Here is a 23,555-nt window from a genome sequence, read left to right on the forward strand (position 1 = left end):
CTGCGAGCATTAGTAAGGTACACATCAATAACATGTATATCAAATGTACCTTTCACTTTGCCATCCTTCTTCTCCGCGAAATACTTGGGGCAGTTCCGCTTCCAGTGACCAGTCCCTTTGCAGTAGAAGCACTCACTCGCAGGCTTAGGTCCAGACTTGGGCTTCTTCACTTGAGCAGCAACTTGCTTGCCATTCTTCTTGAAGTTCCCCTTCTTCCCTTTACCCTTTTTCTTGAAACTGGTGGTCTTGTTGACTGATAACCCACAAGTATAGGGGATCGCAACAGTTTTCGAGGGTAGAGTATTCAACCCAAATTTATTGATTCGACACAAGGGGAGCCAAAGAATATTCTCAAGTATTAGCAGTTGAGTTGTCAATTCAACCACACCTGGATAACTTAATATCTGCAACAAAGTATTTAGTAGCAAAGTAGTATGGGAGTAACGGTAACGGTGGCAAAAGTAACAGTAGCAGTTTTGTAGTAATTGTAAAAGTGGCAACGGAAAAGTAACTAAGCAAAGATCAATATGTGAAAAGCTCGTAGGCATTGGATCGGTGATGGAGAATTATGCCGGATGCGATTATTCATGCAACAGTTATAACATAGGGTGACACAGAACTAGCTCCAGTTCATCAATGTAATGTAGGCATGTATTCCGAATATAGGCATACGTGCATATGGAAAAGAACTTGCATGACATCTTTTGTCCTACCGTCCCGTGGCAACGGGGTCCTATTGGAAACTAAGGGATATTAAGGCCTCCTTTTAATAGAGTACCAGACCAAAGCATTAACACTTAGTGAATACATGAACTCCTCAAACTACAGTCATCACCGGTAAGGATCTCGATTATTGTCACTTCGGGGTTAACGGATCATAACACATAATAGGTGACTATAGACTTGCAAGATAGGATCAAGAACTCACATATATTCATGAAAACATAATAGGTTCAGATCTGAAATCATGGCACTCGGGCCCTAGTGACAAGCATTAAGCATAGCAAAGTCATAGCAACATCAATCTCAGAACATAGTGGATACTAGGGATCAAACCCTAACAAAACTAACTCGATTACATGATAAATCTCATCCAACCCATCACCGTCCAGCAAGCCTACGATGGAATTACTCACGCACGGCGGTGAGCATCATGAAATTGGTGATGGAGGAAGGTTGATGATGACGATGGCGATGGATTCCCCTCTCCGGAGCCCCGAACGGACTCCAGATCAGCCCTCCCGAGAGAGTTTAGGGCTTGGCGGCGGCTCCGTATCGTAAAACGCGATGAATCCTTCTCTCTGAGTTTTTTCTCCCCGAACGTGAATATATAGAGCTGGAGTTGAGGTCGGTGGAGCTCCAGGGGGCCCACGAGGCAGGGGGCGCCCCCACCCTCGTGGACAGGGTGTGGGCCCCTGGTCTTGATTCTTTCGCCAGTATTTTTTATAAATTCCAAAAATATTCTCCGTGAAGTTTCAGGTCATTCCTAGAACTTTTATTTCTGCACAAAAATAACACCATGGCAATTCTGCTGAAAACAGCGTCAGTCCGGGTTAGTTCCATTCAAATCATGCAAGTTAGAGTCCAAAACAAGGGCAAAAGTGTTTGGAAAAGTAGATACGATGGGGACGTATCAACTCCCCCAAGCTTAAACCTTTGCTTGTTCTCAAGCAATTCAGTTGACAAACTGAAAGTGATAAAGAAAACTTTTAGAAACTCTGTTTGCTCTTGTTGTTGTAAATATGTAAAGCCATCATTCAAGTTTTAAGCAAAGATTATGAACTAACCATATTCATAATAACACTTAGGTCTCATGTTTACTCATATCAACGGCATAATCAACTAGCGAGCAATAATATAAATCTTGGATGACAACACTTTCTCAAAACAATCATAATATGATATAACAAGATGGTATCTCGCTAGCCCTTTTTGAGACCGCAAAAAATAAATGCAGAGCACCTCTGAAGATCAAGGACTGACTAAACATTGTAATTCATGGTAAAAGAGATCCATTCATAGTCATACCGAATATAAATTAATAGTAATGGATGCAAATGACAGTGGTGCTCTCCAACTAGTGCTTTTTAATAAGAGGATGATGACTCAACATAAAAGTAAATGGATAGGCCCTTCGCAGAGGGAAGCAGGGATTTTTAGAGGTGCCAGAGCTCGATTTTGAAACAGAGAAAAATAATATTTTGAGTGGCATACTTTCATTGTCAACATAACAACCGAGAGATCTCGATATCTTCCATGCTATACACATTATAGGCGGTTCCCAAACAGAATGATAAAGTTTATACTCCCCTCCACCAACAAGCATCAATCCATGGCTTGCCCGAAACAACGGGTGCCTCCAACTAACAATAGTCCCGGGGGAGTTTTGTTTGCAATTATTTTGATTTGATTTGAGCATGGGACTGGGCATCCCGGTGACCAGCCATTTTCTCGTGAGTGAGGAGCGGAGTCCACTCCTCTTGAGAATAACCCGCCTAGCATGGAAGATACAGACAGCCCTAGTTGATACATGAGCTATTCGAGCATACAAAACAGAATTTCATTTGAAGGTTTAGAGTTTGGCACATACAAATTTACCTTGGGGTGCCTTGGGCATCCCCAAGCTTAGGCTCTTGCCACTCCTTATTCCATAATCCATCAAATCTTTACCCAAAAACTTGAAAACTTCACAACACAAAACTCAACAGAAAATCTCATGCTCCGTTAGCGAAATAAAACAAACCACCACTTTAAGGTACTGTAATGAACTCATTCTTTATTTATATTGGCGTTAAACCTACTGTATTCCAATTTCTCTATGGTTCATACCCCCTGATACTAGCCATAGATTCATCAAAATAAGCAAACAACACCCGAAAAACAGAATCTGTCAAAAACAGAACAGTATGTAGTAATCTGTAACAAACGCAAACTTCTGTAACTCAAAAATTCTGCCAAAATAGGACGACCTAAATAATTTGATTATTGATCTACTGCAATTTGAATCGGTATTTTATCACTTTCTGGTGATTTTTAAAAATTGTTTGCATGGTCAGAAAGTTTCTGACTTTTTCAGCAAGATCAAATAATTATCACCCAAGAAGATCCTATAGGTTTTACTTGGCACAAACACTAATTAAAACATAAACCACATCTAACCAGAGGCTAGATGAATTATTTATTACTAAACAGGAACAAAAAGCAAGGAACAAATATAAAATTGGGTTGCCTCCCAACAAGCGCTATCGTTTAACGCCCCTAGCTAGGTATTTTTTTCAAGGATAATTCAGAAAACAGACAGAAAATACTGTTTTTGCTTTATTTAATCTAAATAACAGAAAGTAAAAGGAGGGTATAGAGAGTTGTGCTTTCTAACTTCATCCACCTCATGCTCATCAAAAGGAATCCCCTAACAAGGTTGATCAAGTCTTGTTAACAAACTCATTCCGAATAACATGAAACCGGAGAACTTTCGAATAAGACTAGGTTACCTCAACGGGGATATGCACATCCTCAATAATAAGAATATCATATTTCTTTTTGACAGTGGGAAGAGGAAATTCAAAACCTCCAAAAATAATCGTTGGAATTTTTCCAATAGAATTGATACTGTGGACTTGAGGTTGTTTCCTCGGAAAGTGTACCGTATGCTCATTACCATTAACATGAAAAGTGAAATTGCCTCTGTTGCAATCAATAACAGCCCCTGCAGTATTCAAAAAGGGTGTACCAAGGATAATCAACATGCTATCGTCCTCGGGAATATCAAGAATAACAAAGTCCTTTAAGATAGTAACGTTTGCAACCACAACAGGCACATCCTCACAAATACCGACAGGTATGGCCGTTCATTTATCGGCCATTTGCAAAAATATTTCAGTAGGTGTAAACTTATTCAAATCAAGTCTACGATATAAAGAGAGAGGCATAACAGTAACACCGGCTCCAAGATCACATAAAGCAGTTCTAACATAGTTTCTTTTAATGGAGCATGGTATAGTTGGTACTCCTGGATCTCCAAGTTTCTTTGGTATTCCACCTTTAAAAGTATAATTAGCAAGCATGGTGGAAATTTCCGCTTCCGGTATCTTTCTTTTATTTGTAACAATATCTTTCATGTACTTAGCATAAGGATTCATTTTAATCATATCAGTCAAACGCATACGCAAAAAGATAGGTCTAATCATTTCAGCAAAGCACTCAAAATGCTCATCATCCTTTTTCTTGGATGGTTTAGGAGGAAAAGGCATGGGTTTCTGAACCCATGGTTCTCTTTTCTTTACTGTGCTTTCCTAGCAACGAAGTCCCTCTTAGCATAACGTTGATTCTTTGATTGTGGGTTATCAAGATGAACAGCAGGTTCAATCTCTACATCATTGTCATTGCAAGGTTGAGCATCAACATGAACATCATCGTTAACATTATCACTAGGTTCATGTTCATCACCAGATTGTGTTTCAGCATCAGAAATAGAAATATCATTGGGATTCTCAGGTGTGTCAACAATAGGTTCACTAGAAGCATGCAAAGTCCTATCATTTTTCTTTTTCTTCCTTTTAGAAGGACTAGGTGCATCAACATTAATTCTCTGAGAATCCTGCTCAATTCTCTTAGTGTGGCCTTCAGGATACAAAGGTTCCTGAGTCATTTTACCCCTTCTAGCCATAACTCTAACAGCGTTATCATTCTTCTTATTATTTAATTCATTGAGCAAATCATTTTGAGCTTTAAGCACTTGTTCTACTTGAGTGGTAACCATAGAAGCATGTTTACTAATAAGTTTAAGTTCACCTTTAACACTAGACATATTATCACTCAAGTGTTCAATCATATAAGCATTGCGTTTCAATTGTCTACCAACATAAGCATTGAAGTTTTCTTGTTTGACAATAAAATTATCAAATTCATCTAAGCATTGGCTAGCAGACTTATAACGAGGAATATCACCTTCATCAAATCTATAGAGAGAATTTACCTTTACTACCTGTGTCGGGTTATCAAGACCATGTATTTCTTCAACAGGCGGCAAATTAAGACCATGTATTTCTTCAATAGGTGGTAAATTCTTAATATCTTCAGCTTTAATACCTTTTTCTTTCATAGATTTCTTTGCCTCTTGCATATCTTCAGGACTGAGAAATAGAATACCCCTTTTCTTCGGAGTTGGCTTGGGATTTGGTTCAGGAAGTGTCCAATTATTTTCATTAGTCAACATATTATTCAATAGCAATTCAGCTTGATCAACAGTTCTTTCCTTGAAAACACAACCAGCACAACTATCCAGGTGGTCTCTGGAAGCATCGGTTAGTCCATTATAAAAGATATCAAGTATTTCATTTTTCTTGAGAGGATGATCAGGCAAAGCATTAAGTAATTGGAGAAGCCTCCCCCAAGCTTGTGGGAGACTCTCTTCTTTGATTTGCACAAAATGATATATTTCCCTTAAAGCAGCTTGTTTCTTATGAGCGGGGAAATATTTAGCAGAGAAGTAATAAATCATATCCTGGGGACTACGCACACAACCAGGATCAAGGGAATTAAACCATGTTTTAGCATCACCCTTTAATAAGAACGGAAATAATTTAAGGATATAGTAGTAGCGAGTTTTCTCATCATTAGTGAACAGGGTGGCTATATCATTTAATTTAGTAAGATGTGCCACAACAGTTTCAGATTCATAGCCATAGAAAGGATCAGATTCAACCAAAGTAATTATCTCAGTATCAACAGAGAAATCATAATCCTTATCAGTAACACAGATAGGTGAAGTAGCAAAAGCAGGGTCATATTTCATTCTAGCATTCAGAGATTTTTCTTTCAGCTTAGCTAATAATTTCTTAAGATCACTCCTATCATTGCAAGCAAGAAAGTCTCTACCAGTTTCTTCATCCATAACATAACCCTCAGGCACAACAGGAAATTCATATCTAGGGGGAGAATCTTCATCATCACTTTCATCAATATTATCAGTTTCAATAATTTCATTCTCTCTAGCCCTAGCAAGTTGTTTAATATCAAGAAATTCACCTAGTGGCATAGTATTATCAAGCATAGAAGTAGTTTCATCATAAGTATCGTGCATAGCAGAAGTGGCATCATCAATAACATGCGACATATCAGAATTAATAGCCGAAGCAGGTTTAGGTGTCGCAAGCTTACTCAAAACAGAAGGTGAATCAAGTGCAGAGCTAGATGGCAGTTCCTTACCTCCCCTCGTAGTTGAGGGATAAATTTTAGTTTTCTCATCTTTCAAGTTCCTCATAGTGACCAACAGATATAAATCCCAAGTGACTCAAAGAATAGAGCTATGCTCCCCGGAAACGGCGCCAGAAAATAGTCTTGATAACCCACAAGTATAGGGGATCGCAACAGTTTTCGAGGGTAGAGTATTCAACCCAAATTTATTGATTCGACACAAGGGGGGCCAAAGAATATTCTCAAGTATTAGCAGTTGAGTTGTCAATTCAACCACACCTAGATAACTTAATATCTGCAGCAAAGTATTTAGTAGCAAAGTAGTATGGGAGTAACGGTAATGGTGGCAAAAGTAACAGTAGCAGTTTTGTAGTAATTGTAACAATGGCAATGGAAAAGTAACTAAGCAAAGATCAATATGTGAAAAGCTCGTAGGCATTGGATCGGTGATGGAGAATTATGCCGGATGCGATTATTCATGCAACAGTTATAACATAGGGTGACACAGAACTAGCTCCAGTTCATCAATGTAATGTAGGCATGTATTCCGAATATAGTCATACGTGCTTATGGAAAAGAACTTGCATGACATCTTTTGTCCTACCCTCCCGTGGCAGCGGGGTCCTATTGGAAAGTAAGGGATATTAAGGCCTCTTTTTAATAGAGTACCAGACCAAAGCATTAACACTTAGTGAATACATGAACTCCTCAAACTACGGTCATCACCGGTAAGGATCCCGATTATTGTCACTTCGGGGTTAACGGATCATAACACATAATAGGTGACTATAGACTTGCAAGATAGGATCAAGAACTCACATATATTCATGAAAACATAATAGGTTCAGATCTGAAATCATGGCACTCGGGCCCTAGTGACAAGCATTAAGCATAACAAAGTCATAGCAACATCAATCTCAGAACATAGTGGATACTAGGGATCAAACCCTAACAAAACTAACTCGATTACATGATAAATCTCATCCAACCCATCACCGTCCAGCAAGCCTACGATGGAATTACTCACGCACGGCGGTGAGAATCATGAAATTGGTGATGGAGGAAGGTTGATGATGACGATGGCGACGGATTCCCCTCTCCGGAGCCCCGAACGGACTCCAGATTAGCCCTCCTGAGAGAGTTTAGGGCTTGGCGGTGGCTCCGTATCGTAAAACGCGATGAATCCTTCTCTCTGATTTTTTTCTCCCCGAACGTGAATATATAGAGTTGGAGTTGAGGTCGGTGGAGCTCCAGGGGGCCCACGAGGCAGGGGGCGCCCCCCACCCTCGTGGACAGGGTGTGGGCCCCCTGGTCTTGATTCTTTCGCCAGTATTTTTTATAAATTCGAAAAATATTATCCATGAAGTTTCAGGTCATTCCGAGAACTTTTATTTCTGCACAAAAATAACACCATGGCAATTCTGCTGAAAACAGCGTCAGTCCGGGTTAGTTCCATTCAAATCATGCAAGTTAGAGTCCCAAACAAGGGCAAAAGTGTTTGGAAAAGCAGATACGATGGAGACATATCATTGACCATCAACACTTGATGCTCCTTCTTGATTTGTACCTCCGCAGCCTTTAGCATTGCGAAGAGCTCGGGAATCGTCTTATCTATCCCTTGCATATTATAGTTCATCACGAAGCTCTTGTAGCTTGGTGGCAGTGATTAAAGAACTCTGTCAATGACACTATCAACTGGAAGATTAACTCCCAGCTGAGTCAAGTGATTGTGGTACCCAGACATTCTGAGTATATGCTCACTGACAGAACTATTATCCTCCATTTTGAAGCTGTAGAACTTATTGGAGACTTCATATCTCTCAATCCGGGCATTTGCTTGAAATATTAACTTCAACTCCTGGAACATCTCATATGCTCCATGACGTTCAAAACATCGTTGAAGTCCCGGTTCTAAGCCGTAAAGCATGGCACACCGAACTATAGAGTAGTCATCAGCTTTGCTCTACCAGGCGTTCATAACGTCCGGTGTTGCTCCTGCAGCGGGTCTTGCACCTAGCGGTGCTTCCAGGACGTAATTCCTCTGTGCAGCAATGAGGATAATCCTCAAGTTACGGACCCAGTCCGTGTAATTGCTACCATCATCTTTCAACTTAGCTTTCCCTAGGAACGCATTAAAATTCAACGGAACAACAACACGGGCCATTTATCTACAACAACATAGACATGCAAAATAGTATCAGGTACTAAGTTCATGATAAATTAAAGTTCAATTAATCATAATACTTAAGAACTCCCACTTAGATAGACATCCCTCTAATCATCTAAGTGATCACGTGATCCATATCAACTAAACCATGTCCGATCATCACGTGAGATGGAGTAGTTTTCAATGGTGAACATCACTATGTTGATCATATCTACTATATGATTCATGCTCGACCTTTCGGTCTAAGTGTTCCGAGGCCATATCTGCATATGCTAGGCTCGTCAAGTTTAACCCGAGTATTCTGTGTGTGCAAAACTGGCTTGCACCCATTGTATGTGAACGTAGAGCTTATCACACCCGATCATCACGTGGTGTCTCGGCACGACGAACTGTAGCAACGGTGCATACTCAGGGAGAACACTTATACCTTGAAATTCAGTGAGAGATCATCTTATAATGCTACCGCCGTACTAAGCAAAATAAGATGCATAAAGGATAAACATCACATGGAATCAATATAAGTGATATTATATGGCCATCATCATCGTGTGCCTTTGATCTCCATCTCCAAAGCACCGTAATGATCACCATCATCACCGGCTTGACACCTTGATCTCCATCGAAGCATCGTTGTCGTCTCGCCAACTATTGCTTCTACGACTATCGCTACCGCTTAGTGATAAAGTAAAGCAATTACATGGCGATTGTATTTCATACAATAAAGCGACAACCATATGGCTCCTGCCAGTTGCCGATAACTGTGTTACAAAACATGATCATCTCATACAACAATTTATATAATCACGGCTTGACCATATCACATCACAACATGCCCTGCTAAAATAAGTTAGACGTCCTCTACTTTGTTGATGCAAGTTTTACGTAGCTGCTACGGGCTTAGCAAGAACCGTTCTTACCTACGCATCAAAACAACAACGATTTTTCGTCAAGTTTGCTGTTTTAACCTTCAACAAGGATCGGGCGTAGTCACACTCGATTCAACTAAAGTTGGAGAAACAGACACCCACTAGCCACCTGTGTGCGAAGCACGTCGGTAGAACCAGTCTCGCGTGCGTACACGTAATGTCGGTCTGAGCGGCTTCATCCAACAATACCGCCGAATCAAAGTATGACATGCTGGTAAGCAGTATGACTATCACTACAAAAAAAATACACTTCCGTGATGATACGTGTTTGTCACAGTAGGTCACGTTTTCTGTCATGCATGTACATCCATGACAATTTTATGAAAGAATCAAGATAGTCATACCTGTGCTGTCGTATAAGTGTTCCATGACATTACCAAAATTATCATCACGGAAGTGTCCACTTCCATGACGATAAATTGCGCGTCACAGAAGTACTGTCGCCAAGGGTGACCGACACGTGGCATCCACCGTAATGGAACGCCGTTAAGCTATCGGGTCCGGTTTTGGATCCGATAACCCGTTAACAGCCCCGACCAATGGGGATTTTCCATGTATAAAATCATCATTGGCTGGAGGGAACACGTGTCGGCTCGCCGTTGGGACAGATGTCATCCACTCATTGGACCCAAAGCGCCTATGATACGTCGACACGTGGCACGGCCCAACAAAGGCCCATTCCTGTGAAAAGGCCGGCCCATTTGACTTGGTCAAAAGGTGGCGGGCCTACCCACAACAAGCCTATTAACGGCATGTTCGCATATAGCCCATTTACAGCCCGCTAACCCAGGGCTCGTTTACGGCCTATCCGAATTAGGCCGAGTAGCGTCATCTGGGCCGTCCAATATAATTCCAGCCCGTTTTAACTTCCGGCCCATATGAGGCCCTTAGTAACCCTCAGCCCATTAACGGCCCGTGGTAAAACTGCCCGTAATGAACAGTGTATCACTTTATACCCATTAACGGCCCATTATTCCGTTGGGCCGTTTCCAGCCCATGTTATGTTTCGGCCTTCTCAGGGCACATTTATTCTTGGGCTCATTTCCAGCATTCGTTTACTTTCGGCCCGTTACTTTCATTTTCTGCTTGTGGGCCAAATTCAGCCAATGGTTATAGTCGGCCCGTTTGTGGCCCGTTAATACGTTGGGTCGTTTTCACAGCGTCATCAAATACGGCCGATTAACGACAGCCCGTTATGGTCGGCCCATGAACGGACGATTTCAACTCTAGCCCATTTACGGCCATAATGTGGTCTGTTATTGGCCCATGTTTGGCCAAGCGATCATACGGCCCGTAGAAGGCCCATTGTGTCTATGGCCCGTATAAGGCCCATTGTTTCTACGCCCCGTAGAAGGCCCATTGTTTCTACGGCCCTTAGAAGGCCCATTGTTTCTACGGCCCGTAGGAGGCCCATGTTAACTACAGTAAATATGTAGCCCATGATTAATGTGGCCTAGTTTTAAAAAATAGGTTATTGCGGCCACTAGCAAACCGCGAAAAAAGAACTGCAGTGACTACAAGAAAACAAATAAACAAGACAATAAGGAAATAAATAGGCAAGCAACTTACGCTAGGCTATCACGGCTATTACACATATTACATCCACTGGGCATCAAAGTTCGCCACCAGTGCAAATATAGGGAACAAAGCAGCATATAAACGCCGCAGCAAAACAAGTCCAGAACTGAAACCACTTCAGAAGAGCTCAAGAAAAAATATCATGGGTACCCATAATGCTGGCAAGATGCTTAGCAAGCTTATTAACTTTCTCTTGTTTGGCGCTTAAATCCTCCAGCACTTGCTGTTGCACAAGAAAGTATGCATCTGAATTCTGCAGGGACTTCCTCAGTCCTTCGGCTTCCTGTCGCATAACATCTGATTGATGTCTTTCAACTTGAAGTTGAGACTCAAGAAGCCGAACTGATTCAGGCAGCGAGTTCGAAGAGCTGGTGCCAGCAGCAGTAGCCAGTAACTCGAACACTACATCAAGACATGACTTTGGGGTTGTCTCAGTGTCTTCAATATAGTTTTTATCAGCTTTCCTGGAGAACAAGAGGGATGTCTCACTATCTTGAACCTTATCTGCATTACTTCCTTTACCATTGCATAACGGGGTACTCTTCTCCAATATTTTATCCGCGTTCTAAAAGAGAAACAAACAAACACATCACAAATTTACAATGTAGTATATGAAACTCATTTTGGTAAACCAGTTCAGTAGTAAGGTGGACAGGATAACAGCATGAAACAAACATATATCTATGTAGTATGGTCACTGTATGGTCTATATCATTCTAGTTTATGTTGCCAAATCAAGATAGATACAGTTCGAATCATATCTATTTAAGACAAAGCAGTTTAGACAGAATATAAGTGTGGGAAACTACACAACAATAACAACACTTGTAAGGTGCATGGCATGAGAATATAACATTTTATTCAATTGAAACTGAAATTAACATAGAGCAAGTTACAACAGCGAACACGTTAACGAAGCAGGTTTAAAACATACCTGTTGCGCCATTGGAGTTTCAATTGCATCCTTCAAATTTGAAATTAGTTGGTATGAGTAAATACAATGATGCAAGAGCAAAGAAGTATGAACCATAGCTACGGAACCTGACCTGAGAACAATTCTTCTTCTGCTTTAAGCGTTGACTTGGGGTTCGGAGTGGTGGTCCTCGTGCTTTGGGCACTGCAGTTGCCTTACTAACTGCTCGTGTTTGGGTGCTCTGTGGTGGAGACGGTGCTGTGTCAATGGGAACTGGGTTACTATCTGCTGGGGTTGGGGTTAGAAGGGGTGTAGCTGGTTCTCTGTCCAACTGGGTAGGGGTACAATCTGCGTGATTCTGGGTTATGTGTGGTGGGGCTAGTTCTTGGGCAAGTACAACCGTGGTTCTATCTCCATCGACAGGTAGCACGATCTTTTCTGAAGACTGTGTTTTTACTCCCACAGATACTGCCATCACCCCCTCCAATTGAAATGGCTGATAAACAAGAAAAGTAATTGAATGTACATACATTGTAAGATAGACAGGTGCAATGGATAGTAGGGAAGAAAACAGGGCATGAAATAATTCACATTTATGTTGTCTAACCAAACATTATAGCTGGACATAATTTCACATATATGATGGCTAATTAAACAGGATAGCATGACACAATTTCACATGTATGATGGCTAACTAAACAGGATAGAATGACATACTTCAAAATATGATGACTATGTAAACAGGATGACATGATATAACTATAGGATGTGTCTATTAAAGTGGTTGGCATGCCATAAATCACAAACATGTTGTCGATGGAAACATGATGGCATGATATAATTCACGGATAGAATGACATAATTCAAAATATGATTACTATGTGAATAGGATGAGATGATATAAGTATATTATGTCTTTAGAAAATGGGTTGGCATGCCATAATTCAGATACATGCTGTCTATGTAAACATCATGGCATGATATAATTCAAATATATGATTTATATACTAAGGAAGTGAGCAGAGGGCAATCCCATATATGATGTGTCAACTAAGGAGATGGCATTCAATATCGTGTATATGATGTAAAAACTAAGCATTGCAATACAACATATGCATGATATGAGTAATATAACCCTGCCAAGTTTGAGCATACACCTCAGGGGGATAATAGGACTAGTCATCTGCCTCTGAATCCTCCTCTGAAGAGCTATCTGTAACCAGCAAGATATCTGCTTCACCAGGTAGCATTGTCTGCTCTAAGACCTTGTTTTCACTCCAGATTTCTCCATCACCAATTCAAATGGCTGATGCACAGGAAGAGCAGTTGAATATACAAACATTGTCGACAAAAGCAGTGAGAAATACAAAAAAAGGACGACATGATATAATTCACATATATGACGCTTGGCTAAACAGCATGGCATTGCATAATTCAAATATATAATGCCTTGCAACAAGATATCATTGCATAATTCACATATATAATGTCTGGCAACAAGATGGCATTGCATAATTCACATATATGGTAATTAGACACTAAACAGGTGGCATTCACACAAAGCATGTCTAAACTAAGCAAATGACATAGCAATGCAAGATACCATACGCACGATATGAGCAACATAACCCTGCCATGTTAGAGCATGCACCTCGGGGGGGGGGATAGGACTGGTCATCTGTCTCTGAATCCTCCTCTGAGGAGCTATCTGTAACCAGCAAGACATGCGCTTCGTCAGATAGCATTGTCTGCTCTGAAGACCTTGTTTCCACTCCAGATTTTTCCAGGACCGTGCCGAATGGCTGATGCACAGAAAGAGTAATTGAATGTACTAAAATTGTTGACAAATTTAACACGTAATAATAAAATGATGTCATGATATAATTCACATATAAGATGACTGGCTAACCAGGGTGGCATTGCAAAATTCACATATATGATGCCTGGCTAAAAAAGATGGCATTGCATGATTCACATATACGATAAAAAAACTAAACAGATGGCATTGACACAAAGCATGTCTAAACTAAGTAGATGACATCTTTGATGTATACAGTAAGCAATACAAGGCACCATATGCATGATATTACCAACATCAGCATGCCAAGTTAGAGCGAAGACCTCATGGGGTAAATAGGAGTGGTCTTGTGCTTCTGAATCCCCCTCAGAACAGTTATCTTCCTCTTGATTACGATCCAAAATGGGTGGAGGGGGCTGCCTTTGCGCCTACCATGGAGCGACGTCTGCATGAAATTTTATTGCCACGCAAGGCTCGTCTCTGTTGCTCTACATGTTCAGTTCCATTGTGTACAATAACTGACATGCATAGGAATAAAACATAGTGAGATTATGTAAGGAGTGCATGCACAAATCCAGAGTGATGGTAGCAAACTGTGGATAGACCCAAAACAAATGATAGCAGGCAGATAATAGCTTTAGTTAAAAATTACAGATAATGGCTCCTTTAATGTTTGTTTGCACCCAACATGAAACTCATAGTAGACACCCGAGATTAACCAGATAGTAGACATAAAGTACTGATTGCTGCCCCAATATGTACGCCACAAACATTTAAAAACTCAAGTTTCAACATAAGTTTGGACATGAGTCGGAGTCTAATAGGTGAACACGACCATAAAGTAGCATGTCATCATATTAAGCGATGCATAACGTGAGCAGACACGAAAGAGTGCGACCTCTCTTGCGGACCCGTGTAGTCCTCAAGGTCATCTGCTTAGTTGATGATGGTAATGCAGTTGTCGTGGCTGCCGGCGGCGGGGAAGAAGATCTGAGGCGGCGAAAGACAGTCTGGAGAGCGGATCCCTGCTGTGGTGAACCCTTCCGTCGTTGGAGCAGCTAAGTTGGGGTGGAACACAGCACCGCAGGAGCAGGACAAACCACACAAGGTTTTCTTTGACACATATATGTAACAGAAGTAATTGTGTAAGGGCTTGTTTGAATTTGAGGATTCTAACAATGCAGGGATAGGAAATAGACAGGAATAGGATAGGAATGCACGTGCAAAACAGAGAATTTAAAAACACAGGATTTCTGCCAATCTGGGTGTTTGGTTCACAAGAATTGGAAGATCACAGGATGCAAAGAAGCATGGTGAGATTAAGTCAAACCAAAAGAAGTGTACAACCTCTTTGGCGAAGCCATGTCGATCTTAGTGTGATTGGATTGGCCGGTGAGGATGCTCCGGCTGACTTGGCTGTCGGAGGAGGGGAAGAAGATCTTAGGCGTCTGGAGATGGAGCCCGAGGTACTGCTCCGCTGTGATGGAGGGTTTCGTCGTTGGAGCAGCTCCGGTGAGTTGTACGACGCCGAGGCTGAAGCAAGACAAGAGAGACAACGTTAACCTGAGTGGAATTCTAATAGCATCTCCAATAGATGACGTAAAATACATAACCACAAAGTGATAGATGTATACATCAGCCGCTCATCTATGAACTTAACTGTCGAAACTGAATTTAACTGTCGAAACTGAACTTAACTGTCAAAACTGAATTTTGCTGTCGAAACTGAATTTTACTGTCGAAACTGAACGCACTAGAGGTGAGGCTACACGTCAGTCGACTGACTTTTTCATCTCTGGTCAGTCGATTTTGCAGCCGTTGGATACGAAATCAAGGGCGTGCAGTTCATATTCAACCTCCACCCCCCCCTGAGCCGCCAGCCACCACCGGCCAAACAGCCGCCCGCCTCGAAAACACTCGCCACCGCCTCGGCCATCCCTCTAGGCCACCCCATGCCGAGCTTTTTCTCCAGCAATCCCCACGCCACCGCCCCACCACCGCCGGCGACCACCGCCCCCACCCTGAACCCTAAGATAGATAGTGGGGTACCTCTCCGGCGAGCCCCCCTCCCCGCTGCGGCTGGTTCTTCCTTAACTCCGGCGAGCCCCCCCCCCCCCCACCCCCCGAAAATCAACTGGCCCAAAAGTCGATTCAGTCGACTGAAGTGTAGCTAAATCGGAGCAGCATCGCAAGCAAGAGCAAGAGCGAGAGCAGCAGTGCGAGCAAGAGCAGACCAGGCAGGGGACCGAGAGCAAGAGCAGAGCAGCAGCACGAGTGAGAGCTAAAGCAGCAGCATCTCCTACTGATGTGGACGTCGCCACCGAGGGAGCGACGCCGTGGAGGAAGTTGCCGGCAACGCTGCCGTGGATGGAATGGCGCCGTGTCGGCTCAGGACCGAGCGCCGGCAGCACCGTGAGATCGAATCAAGAAGAAAATGCGGCGATTAGTGTACAACCTCTTTGGTGGCGCCGATTAGGCCGCAGCTTCATCCGAGGAAACGGTGATGATGATGCTCTTTCGGTGGTGCAGGTGAAGACGGCGGTGTGGGAATGGAGGTGGCGCGAAAGACGAGGGGAACGTCGGGGCAGCTCCTTGGAGGTGGAGGACGGGGTGGCTGAACCGGCGGGAAGACCAGATCGACGACGGATCCTCATCCGGTACGGTGGATGAGGGACGTCGTGGTGTTGCTGTGGACAACGTCGTCGGGGAAGAGGCTCCGGCTGGGTGGCGAACGGAGGAGGGTGTGGGGCTTCGCGGGTTTTCCCGGCCTCGGTGTACGAATGGGTGGGCGGATGGGATGGGAGTGGGGAACCATGGCTTAGGGACGCGCTTGTCTGAAATGTGGGGTAAGTTACGAAAGTACCCCCACCGATTTGAGGCGGTTCTTTCGGTTCAGGGGTATCATGGGCATTTCGCGTGTCGGGATTTCACAGGAGGTGGGAGTTTTCGCGCGCGTTGTAATTTTGGAATAGCAAGGCGCGGGTTGAGATGGAGGGATTTGTTGGAGCACAATGAGACAAAGATTTATCTTAAATATTTCGGGGTAACAAGGCGCCGGTTGAAGAGGCGGGAGTTTCACAGCACGATAGATAGAGACGCTAGCTTGAAATTTCGGCATAACAAGGCGCGGCTTGAAATTTGGGGAGAACAAGCTTAACGTGTACCAAAAAAAAGACAATTTAGACTAGTATGATATACTACGTACAATGTGTTTAACACACACAACACACACACAGACACCATTTAGACTAGCAAGGTACACGTGCATTGCACGCATGAGATTTGGCAACCAAATTATGAATAAATACCACATTATAGCATGTAAGCTTTAAGTCATATATGCATGATGTAGATGTTCGTTTAATTCTTATAGTTCATTTCATTCAAAATCATCTAGTTTTTATAAGAAAGCTAATCTATTTTAAGATTCATGGAATTGTGCGTTGTAAGGCATAAAGTAAAAACAAATCATGTAGAAAAACATTTGGGCAATTCTGATACGGAAGATTCTAGAACAAAGAAGAAGTGCTTGTGTTTTGAGGTTTGTGCATTATGCTTAAGTTCAACCATAGAGTCTTCTAGATTGTACATGTGGCAAAATCTGGTGGAATCTAGATGATATCCAACGGCCAGTAGTGCTCAAATTTGTCAGCTCTGCACCATCGGATTGGCCTCATCCAACGACCATCTTTCAAAGTTAAAGTTATCCGCACACTATATAAAAACTATAAAATATAATATATATATATAGGGGTATAGATATAGATATGTGATGCGAAAGCCACCCATCATCTCCAATTAGAATAGTGTGTCCATGCACGGATGCAATGTGGCCAAACGATGTCTGCCATCGGTATCTCAAATTCAAACAAGTCTGACCTTGTTCAATGTGTATACATTACAACATGCTCGTTTCCAAACCACACCGCGCAGATCTCCGTTATATTCATGCATGCATGGGTTTCAAACATCGTGATCTCTTATTCAAATATTTGAATTCAACTTTACATTGATTATGACCTCACCTAGTCTTTTACACCCACACATTGGTCTTCTCTTTATAATTGTACCACCAACTTTCTCTCGTGCATGCATGCACACACACTACCAGCCGGCATTATCCACCGCACACATGCAATCTTTTTCTTCAGGTCGGTCTCCCACGAAGGCACGCACACACACATCCCCCTCTCCATCATATCGGGCATTCTTTATCTCTCACGTGCATGCGCAACGATCGATGTTCCTCTATGTGTGTGTGTGTGTGTATAGCTAGGTCTTTCATAGTTTTCCACATAAACCGTTCAATCTATATATCTAGTGAGGTCTCACCCTCTTTCCCGCGTCCACATCGATCAATCTATACCTCTCTATATAGGATTACATATATAGCTAATACACCCACATTAATTATATATCCAACACCCCCCTCTCATCATCCATGCCTTCCGCTTCGTCTCTCAGACGCGCGCACAATGGCGAAGACAGGGGGCAGCAAGGGCCCTGCCCTTCCCCCTAACATCACTATATATCGAGGCTAATATGAATGTGATCATTAGACAATTTCTGGTAAAAATGGTTTAAGTTGATGAATTGGCCCTCCTCGTAAAGGATTAGCAATGCTTGGCCCCCTAGCTCATGGGACATTTTTCATGGCTTCGCCACTGCGCAACAGCGCACGTTCTCGCCCCCTCTCTCTAAATATCGATCTCGCAGTTGTGCACTCCTTCATAGTCTCCCTCCACTCGGCCCCTCGCACCATCTTCTAGCCCCCCACCGGATTTTGCCACATGTACAACCTAGCAGACTCCATGGTTTAACTTAAGCATAATGCACAAATCTCAAAACAACAGTGGTTCTCCTTTGTTCTAGAATCTTCCGTATCATAACTGCCCAAACTTTTTTTCTAGTTGAATTGATTATTTGTTTTTTACTTTATGCTTTACAACGCACAATTCCATGAATGATAAAATAGATTAAGGGCTTCTTTGATTCAAAGGATTCTCGAAGGAATTTTGGAGGATTCTAATCCTTTGGAATTTTTCCTATCTTGGTTGTTTGATTCGTAGGATTGTAAACCATAGGAATTTTTCCATATGATTCATTTGCACTAGATTTCATAGGAAACATCTCATCCACTCAAAACTCTTTGAAAGAATTCTGCATTTTTTTTGTGCACAATCAAACACTCGTACCATCCTGTAGGATTCAAGACGACATTCCACTCTATTCCCATGTTCTTCCTATTCCCGCGTTTTGGAAATCCTACGAATCAAAGAGGCCCTAGGTTTTTTTATAAAAACTAATTGATTTTGAATGAGATGAACTATAAGAATTAAACGAAGGTCTACATCAGGCATATATGACTCAGAGCTTACATGCTACAGTGTGGTATTTATTCATAATTATGTTGCAAAATCTGACGCGTGCAATGCACGTGTACCTTGCTAGTACTTCGAGTATGTGCAAAACACAATGTCACGCTACACAGTGTCTCTCTGACAGTTCCTGAAGCCACGTGGCACATGTGGAGGCGCTGTCGCGACATCCTTGTGTGGATTGATCACATTGACGTGCTGCTGGTTCCAGAAGAATGTACTCGTCCTCCCTGAGCCGCACTGGCGGTACATGCACGAAGCGAAGATGTGCACGCACGCCACGCACGCACTCAATCCCTCGCACGCACACGCGGGTATACGGGCGGACGCAATTTTGTACAAAGATCCACCCCATGTGATAATTTGACGCGTGTAAAGTCCTTCACTTCATTGATGGTCAATTAATACAGCGCATGCAAATTGAGTGGACGTGAGGGCGGAAGAAAGACATTACTACTCCACTGCGCGCATGCGAGTAGTTAAATCATGGGTTGCTAGTAGTACTTCCATTGGTCTCCTTCGTATTTTGTGCCAATTTTTGACAGTAACATAATATTTACGCATCTGAGCAGTGTAGTCTACTTGAAATTTATGTTCCACTAAACTCATCGGGAGCCGTTTCAGGCCTCGAAACCAAAAACCATCAATTAATCTTTACCTTGTTCCCATCACATTCGAAAGTACTAGTGCTACAATTAAGTGCAAGCCTGCTCACACCTACCAGTACGTACCAAACCTGAACGTGTTCCCACTATGCAGGTTTTAGTACTAGTGCTAGTACTTAGGTTATAAAAAGGGGAACTACCTAACCAAAAATTACTCTACCTTCCTCCTCATAAGTCCTCCTTCTTCGTCCGTCCTTGCCATGGCCGGTGTGCAGAGCTCTAGGTCGAGAACTACTCGTAACAAGGGTGTGGCAACCAAGGCTGCAGAAAAAAAGAGAGGGCTTGCCGCCATGCAGAGACCTCGAAAGATCTCTCACGGGCAGGCGATGGCTCCCAGGAGCGCCCTAGACGCGGAGGCGAACATGCCGAGCTGGCGGCGCTGGAGTCGTTATCGCTCGAGGGCATGCCCGATCAGCTCAATAAGCACCTCAATAAGCAGAAGGAGTTCATCCACGGCTTGGTAGAGCTGCTGAAGGAGAGCCTCGACGACATGCCCGCTGAGCTCAATGAGCAGGGGGAGTTGACCGCCGGCTTGGTGATGCTGCTGAAGAAGAGCATTGCCTCGGAGAAGAAGGCGACCGGCGAAATCCTGCAACTTCAGGAGGACAAGGTGAAGCTCTGCCACGAGCTTGAACTGCTGAAGGAGGAGAACGCCGGCTAGAAGAAGCTGCATGAGAATAGTAGTTCCTCGATGAAGATGTTGCAGGCCCTCGTCATGGAATAGAAGGAGGAGTTGGCGAAGCTCCGCATCAAGCACCCGGCTGCTGTCAAGGTACGTAATGCGGCCGTGGAACAGATGATGAAGGCTCGCGTCAAGAAATCCTGTGTCATGGACACAATGAAGAAGATGGCGGAGGAGACGCGCAAGGAGATGGAGGTCGTGGAGGCGATGAAGAAGCAGTTACGACTCCGCGACCAGCTATCCTTCATGTAGTGAGAGCAGCGCCCTAGACTTGTGTGTGTGTCTTCCTTCTTTTTTGGGGGTGATAATCCTCCTTCTTCTTTTGCTCCTGTGTTTCTTATTTTGCTTCGGGTGTTTCGCTGCACGTGTCACCTTCTCTGCGAGGCATGAATAGAACAATGCTAAAAATGAGATGACTAGCAAATTAGATCATTCTTTATCGCCACTAGAACAATGCCTCTTGCTAGTAATATATAATAAGAGTAGAGAGTAGAGGATATGGCACTGGGCTGCTGTGTTTCGTGCTCCTCCGTCGTACTCCAGTGGAAAACTTGAGTATACCGCACGGTTCTTTGCTCCTCCTCAGGTCGTCGGCACATTTATACGAGCAGTCAAATCACAAGGACCCGCCTTCCAGCAGTAATGAGCCGTCAAATCACAAAGGCCCTCGCCTCTCGTGAAAAGGACCAAGCTAGACTGCCCCGCCCTCTAGCCTTTTAAAAAATGTATACATTTGTACAGTAGTAGTATCGATGGATTGCGCCATGGAGCAAAACTAACAAGATGTAATTAAATAAAAAGGTGGTACATATAGAGAGCGCTCGTCGCCAAATTATGCATATAATATATGACACTACCCACTATGAAGGTACTAGTAACATAGACTAGTAACTAGTCTATGCTACTCTCCACTATGACCAGCCAAAGTTGAGGCGCGGATACCAACGAGGGCCTGGTTGTGTCTATACTTGGACAACTCACCCGACTGCATGCGCACCAGGCAGACGAAGCTCGTGTCGTGTTGGTTCCATGTGCGGCCCGCACATTAACCAAAACCTCGTGCCTCCATCTTAGCCTCCGCGTTTTAAACTTCTCAATCTCAAGGCCAAGGAGCAACGTTAAACCTATGATAGAGCCAATCGGATGGTTGAGAACACTACAATTTGTAACTACACATGCGTGTGTGAGAGAGGACGAGTGCGTGCATGCACCTCTTCTCAGAGTACAACTATATGCGGGTGGCATCGACCTAGGGAGCAGTGATGGTGTGTGCGAGAAGTACCGATAGAGAGGTGTAATGCGTCTGAAAAAAAGACTAGTCTATAGCTCGCCACAAGGCTATTCCTGTCGAACACCAAGCGTAAGATATGTATCCGATGGTGCCAGTTTTTGCACGTTGTAACGCCCCGAGACCGACGCTCCAGATGGCTTCCATGTTTTTTCGTTATCGTTGTGTGTATTTATTTGTTTGTTGCATTCATCATCGCATTGCATCCGCATGTTTTCATAAAACTTGCATCCGCTCATAGTTGCCGCGTCCCCCCTTGCTTTCGTTGACCGTTTCGAGACCAACCACACTTGCAACGTTGCTCCTCATTTTCTCGCTTGTCTTCTCCGGGGCCTTTTGTCAGACACTTTGTCTTTGTCGACCCCTCTCAGAACACCCCTCGCGCGCGTTCGAAAATTGTCCCGAACCCGACCCGGGTTGTTGTTACCGATGGGTCCGGATCATCCCCTAACATCCCGAAAGTATCTTCGGTTCTTTATTGGACTCTCCCTAGCCTATTTTTTTCGTCCGCCCGATTACGATCGGAGGGAGAAGATAGCCCCTAACCAAACCCACTCGCTATATATACTAGTCTAAACCGAGACCAAATCCCTAATTTCTAGGGATCCTCCTAGCCGCCGCCGCCACTCTCTCCCGCATCTTCCTCGGGATCCCCCCGATGCACCCACCTGCCCATCTCCTTTCGCGCCCAACCACTGCTCTCCGTCGATCCATCCATCCAACCAGCAGCCACCCGCAAGGCCACCACCACCTCACCTCCCTTGACCTCCATCGCCCGCGCCGCCGGAGCAAGCTCCACCGGCGACCAGAGCCACCTCGTCTCGCGGCCTGCTCTGCTTCTCCTCGAGCCCGCAGCAACAGCCCAACCCCGAGCCTCCCCACGCCAGCGCGTCTCCTCCTCCTCTGCTCCGGTCGTTCTCGCCGTTTTCCAGACGCCCGAGGCCGTGCCTCCTCTCCCTCCTCGGCTCGATCCCAGGGGCAGCCACCGCCTTGCCATTCCCCTGCCTTGGCCTCGCGACCCACGGCGCGTCCAACCCGCAACCGCGACGATCCATCCATCTAGCTCCAGCGAGGCCCCTCCTGCCGTGCCTCGATCTCCTCCAAGACTGGTAAGTTCCGCCGTATGCCATGGCCGTGGAGCTCGTCGGCGTCGTCCTCGTGCCGTCCTAGCCCAGTCGCCGTTTGCCTCCTCGCCGCCCGGATCCGGCCGTCTCCGCGTCGTCCGCGCCCCTGCCTCGCCATGGACGCGCCTCCCTGTTGCTGGAGCCCCACAAACCGTCCTGCAAGCTGTCGCCGTTGCTGCTTTGCTTCAGGTCGAACAGAAGAGGACGCTCGCGCCCCTGCCTCGCCTAGGTTCTCGCCGGGTCGCCGTCTCACCGCCGGAGCAGCGCCTGCTCCTCTGCTTCGGGTCCCGGCGTCCCCAGCTCGCCAGCAGCATCGCCCCGCAGCCCTGCTTCGCGCCCAAGCCGCCGTCCGCTCGTTTCTGTGCTTCATCGCCACCACGGGTCACCAGCGCCTCCAACCTCCCGGTCGCATCGCCCTTCGCCGGAGTCCCAAGCAACGCCAGGCCGCCGCTGCGTCCCCTGCTTCGAGCAGGCGAAGCCCGAGCGGTGTCGTGGCCGCGCCTCTGCTTCGAGCAGGCGAAAGAGGCGTGCCAGCCTCGATCCCCTGCCTCCTCTGCTTCGTGGTCGCGTTGACCGCATCGGCCAGATGCGCGCCAGGCCCAGCGCGCTTCCTCACCCAACCGGGCCCAGCCCGCAATGTGAGCAGTTTCCCCCAGCCCAGTTCCGCCAGATTCAGCCCATGTTTTTTCCCATGCGCTGCGAATTTTGCCATTTATCCAGGGAACTGTAGTTTTACAAAAAAAAACCCTCAAACATCATGCATATAATGACTCCTTAATAGTGCACCATATGTAAAACCTTCATATATGAAAAATGCTTAGATTTCTGTCTAGTCTCATAA

General features: G+C 44.5%; 1 protein-coding gene across 1 annotated transcript in view; it reads left to right on the top strand.

Moving 5' to 3' along the window:
- LOC141043038 (uncharacterized) overlaps positions 1-23,555 on the top strand; it is a 52,455-nt gene that overhangs the window by 26,736 nt on the left and 2,164 nt on the right. Inside the window, exon 2 of the mRNA XM_073511956.1 lies at positions 22,205-23,352. Coding sequence (XP_073368057.1) covers positions 22,205-23,287 — 1,083 coding nt within the window. The 3' untranslated portion in view covers positions 23,288-23,352. The remainder of the gene's footprint in view (positions 1-22,204; positions 23,353-23,555) is intronic.

The sequence above is a fragment of the Aegilops tauschii genome, chromosome 3 (assembly GCF_002575655.3).
Source record: "Aegilops tauschii subsp. strangulata cultivar AL8/78 chromosome 3, Aet v6.0, whole genome shotgun sequence".
Lineage (NCBI taxonomy): Eukaryota > Viridiplantae > Streptophyta > Magnoliopsida > Poales > Poaceae > Aegilops > Aegilops tauschii.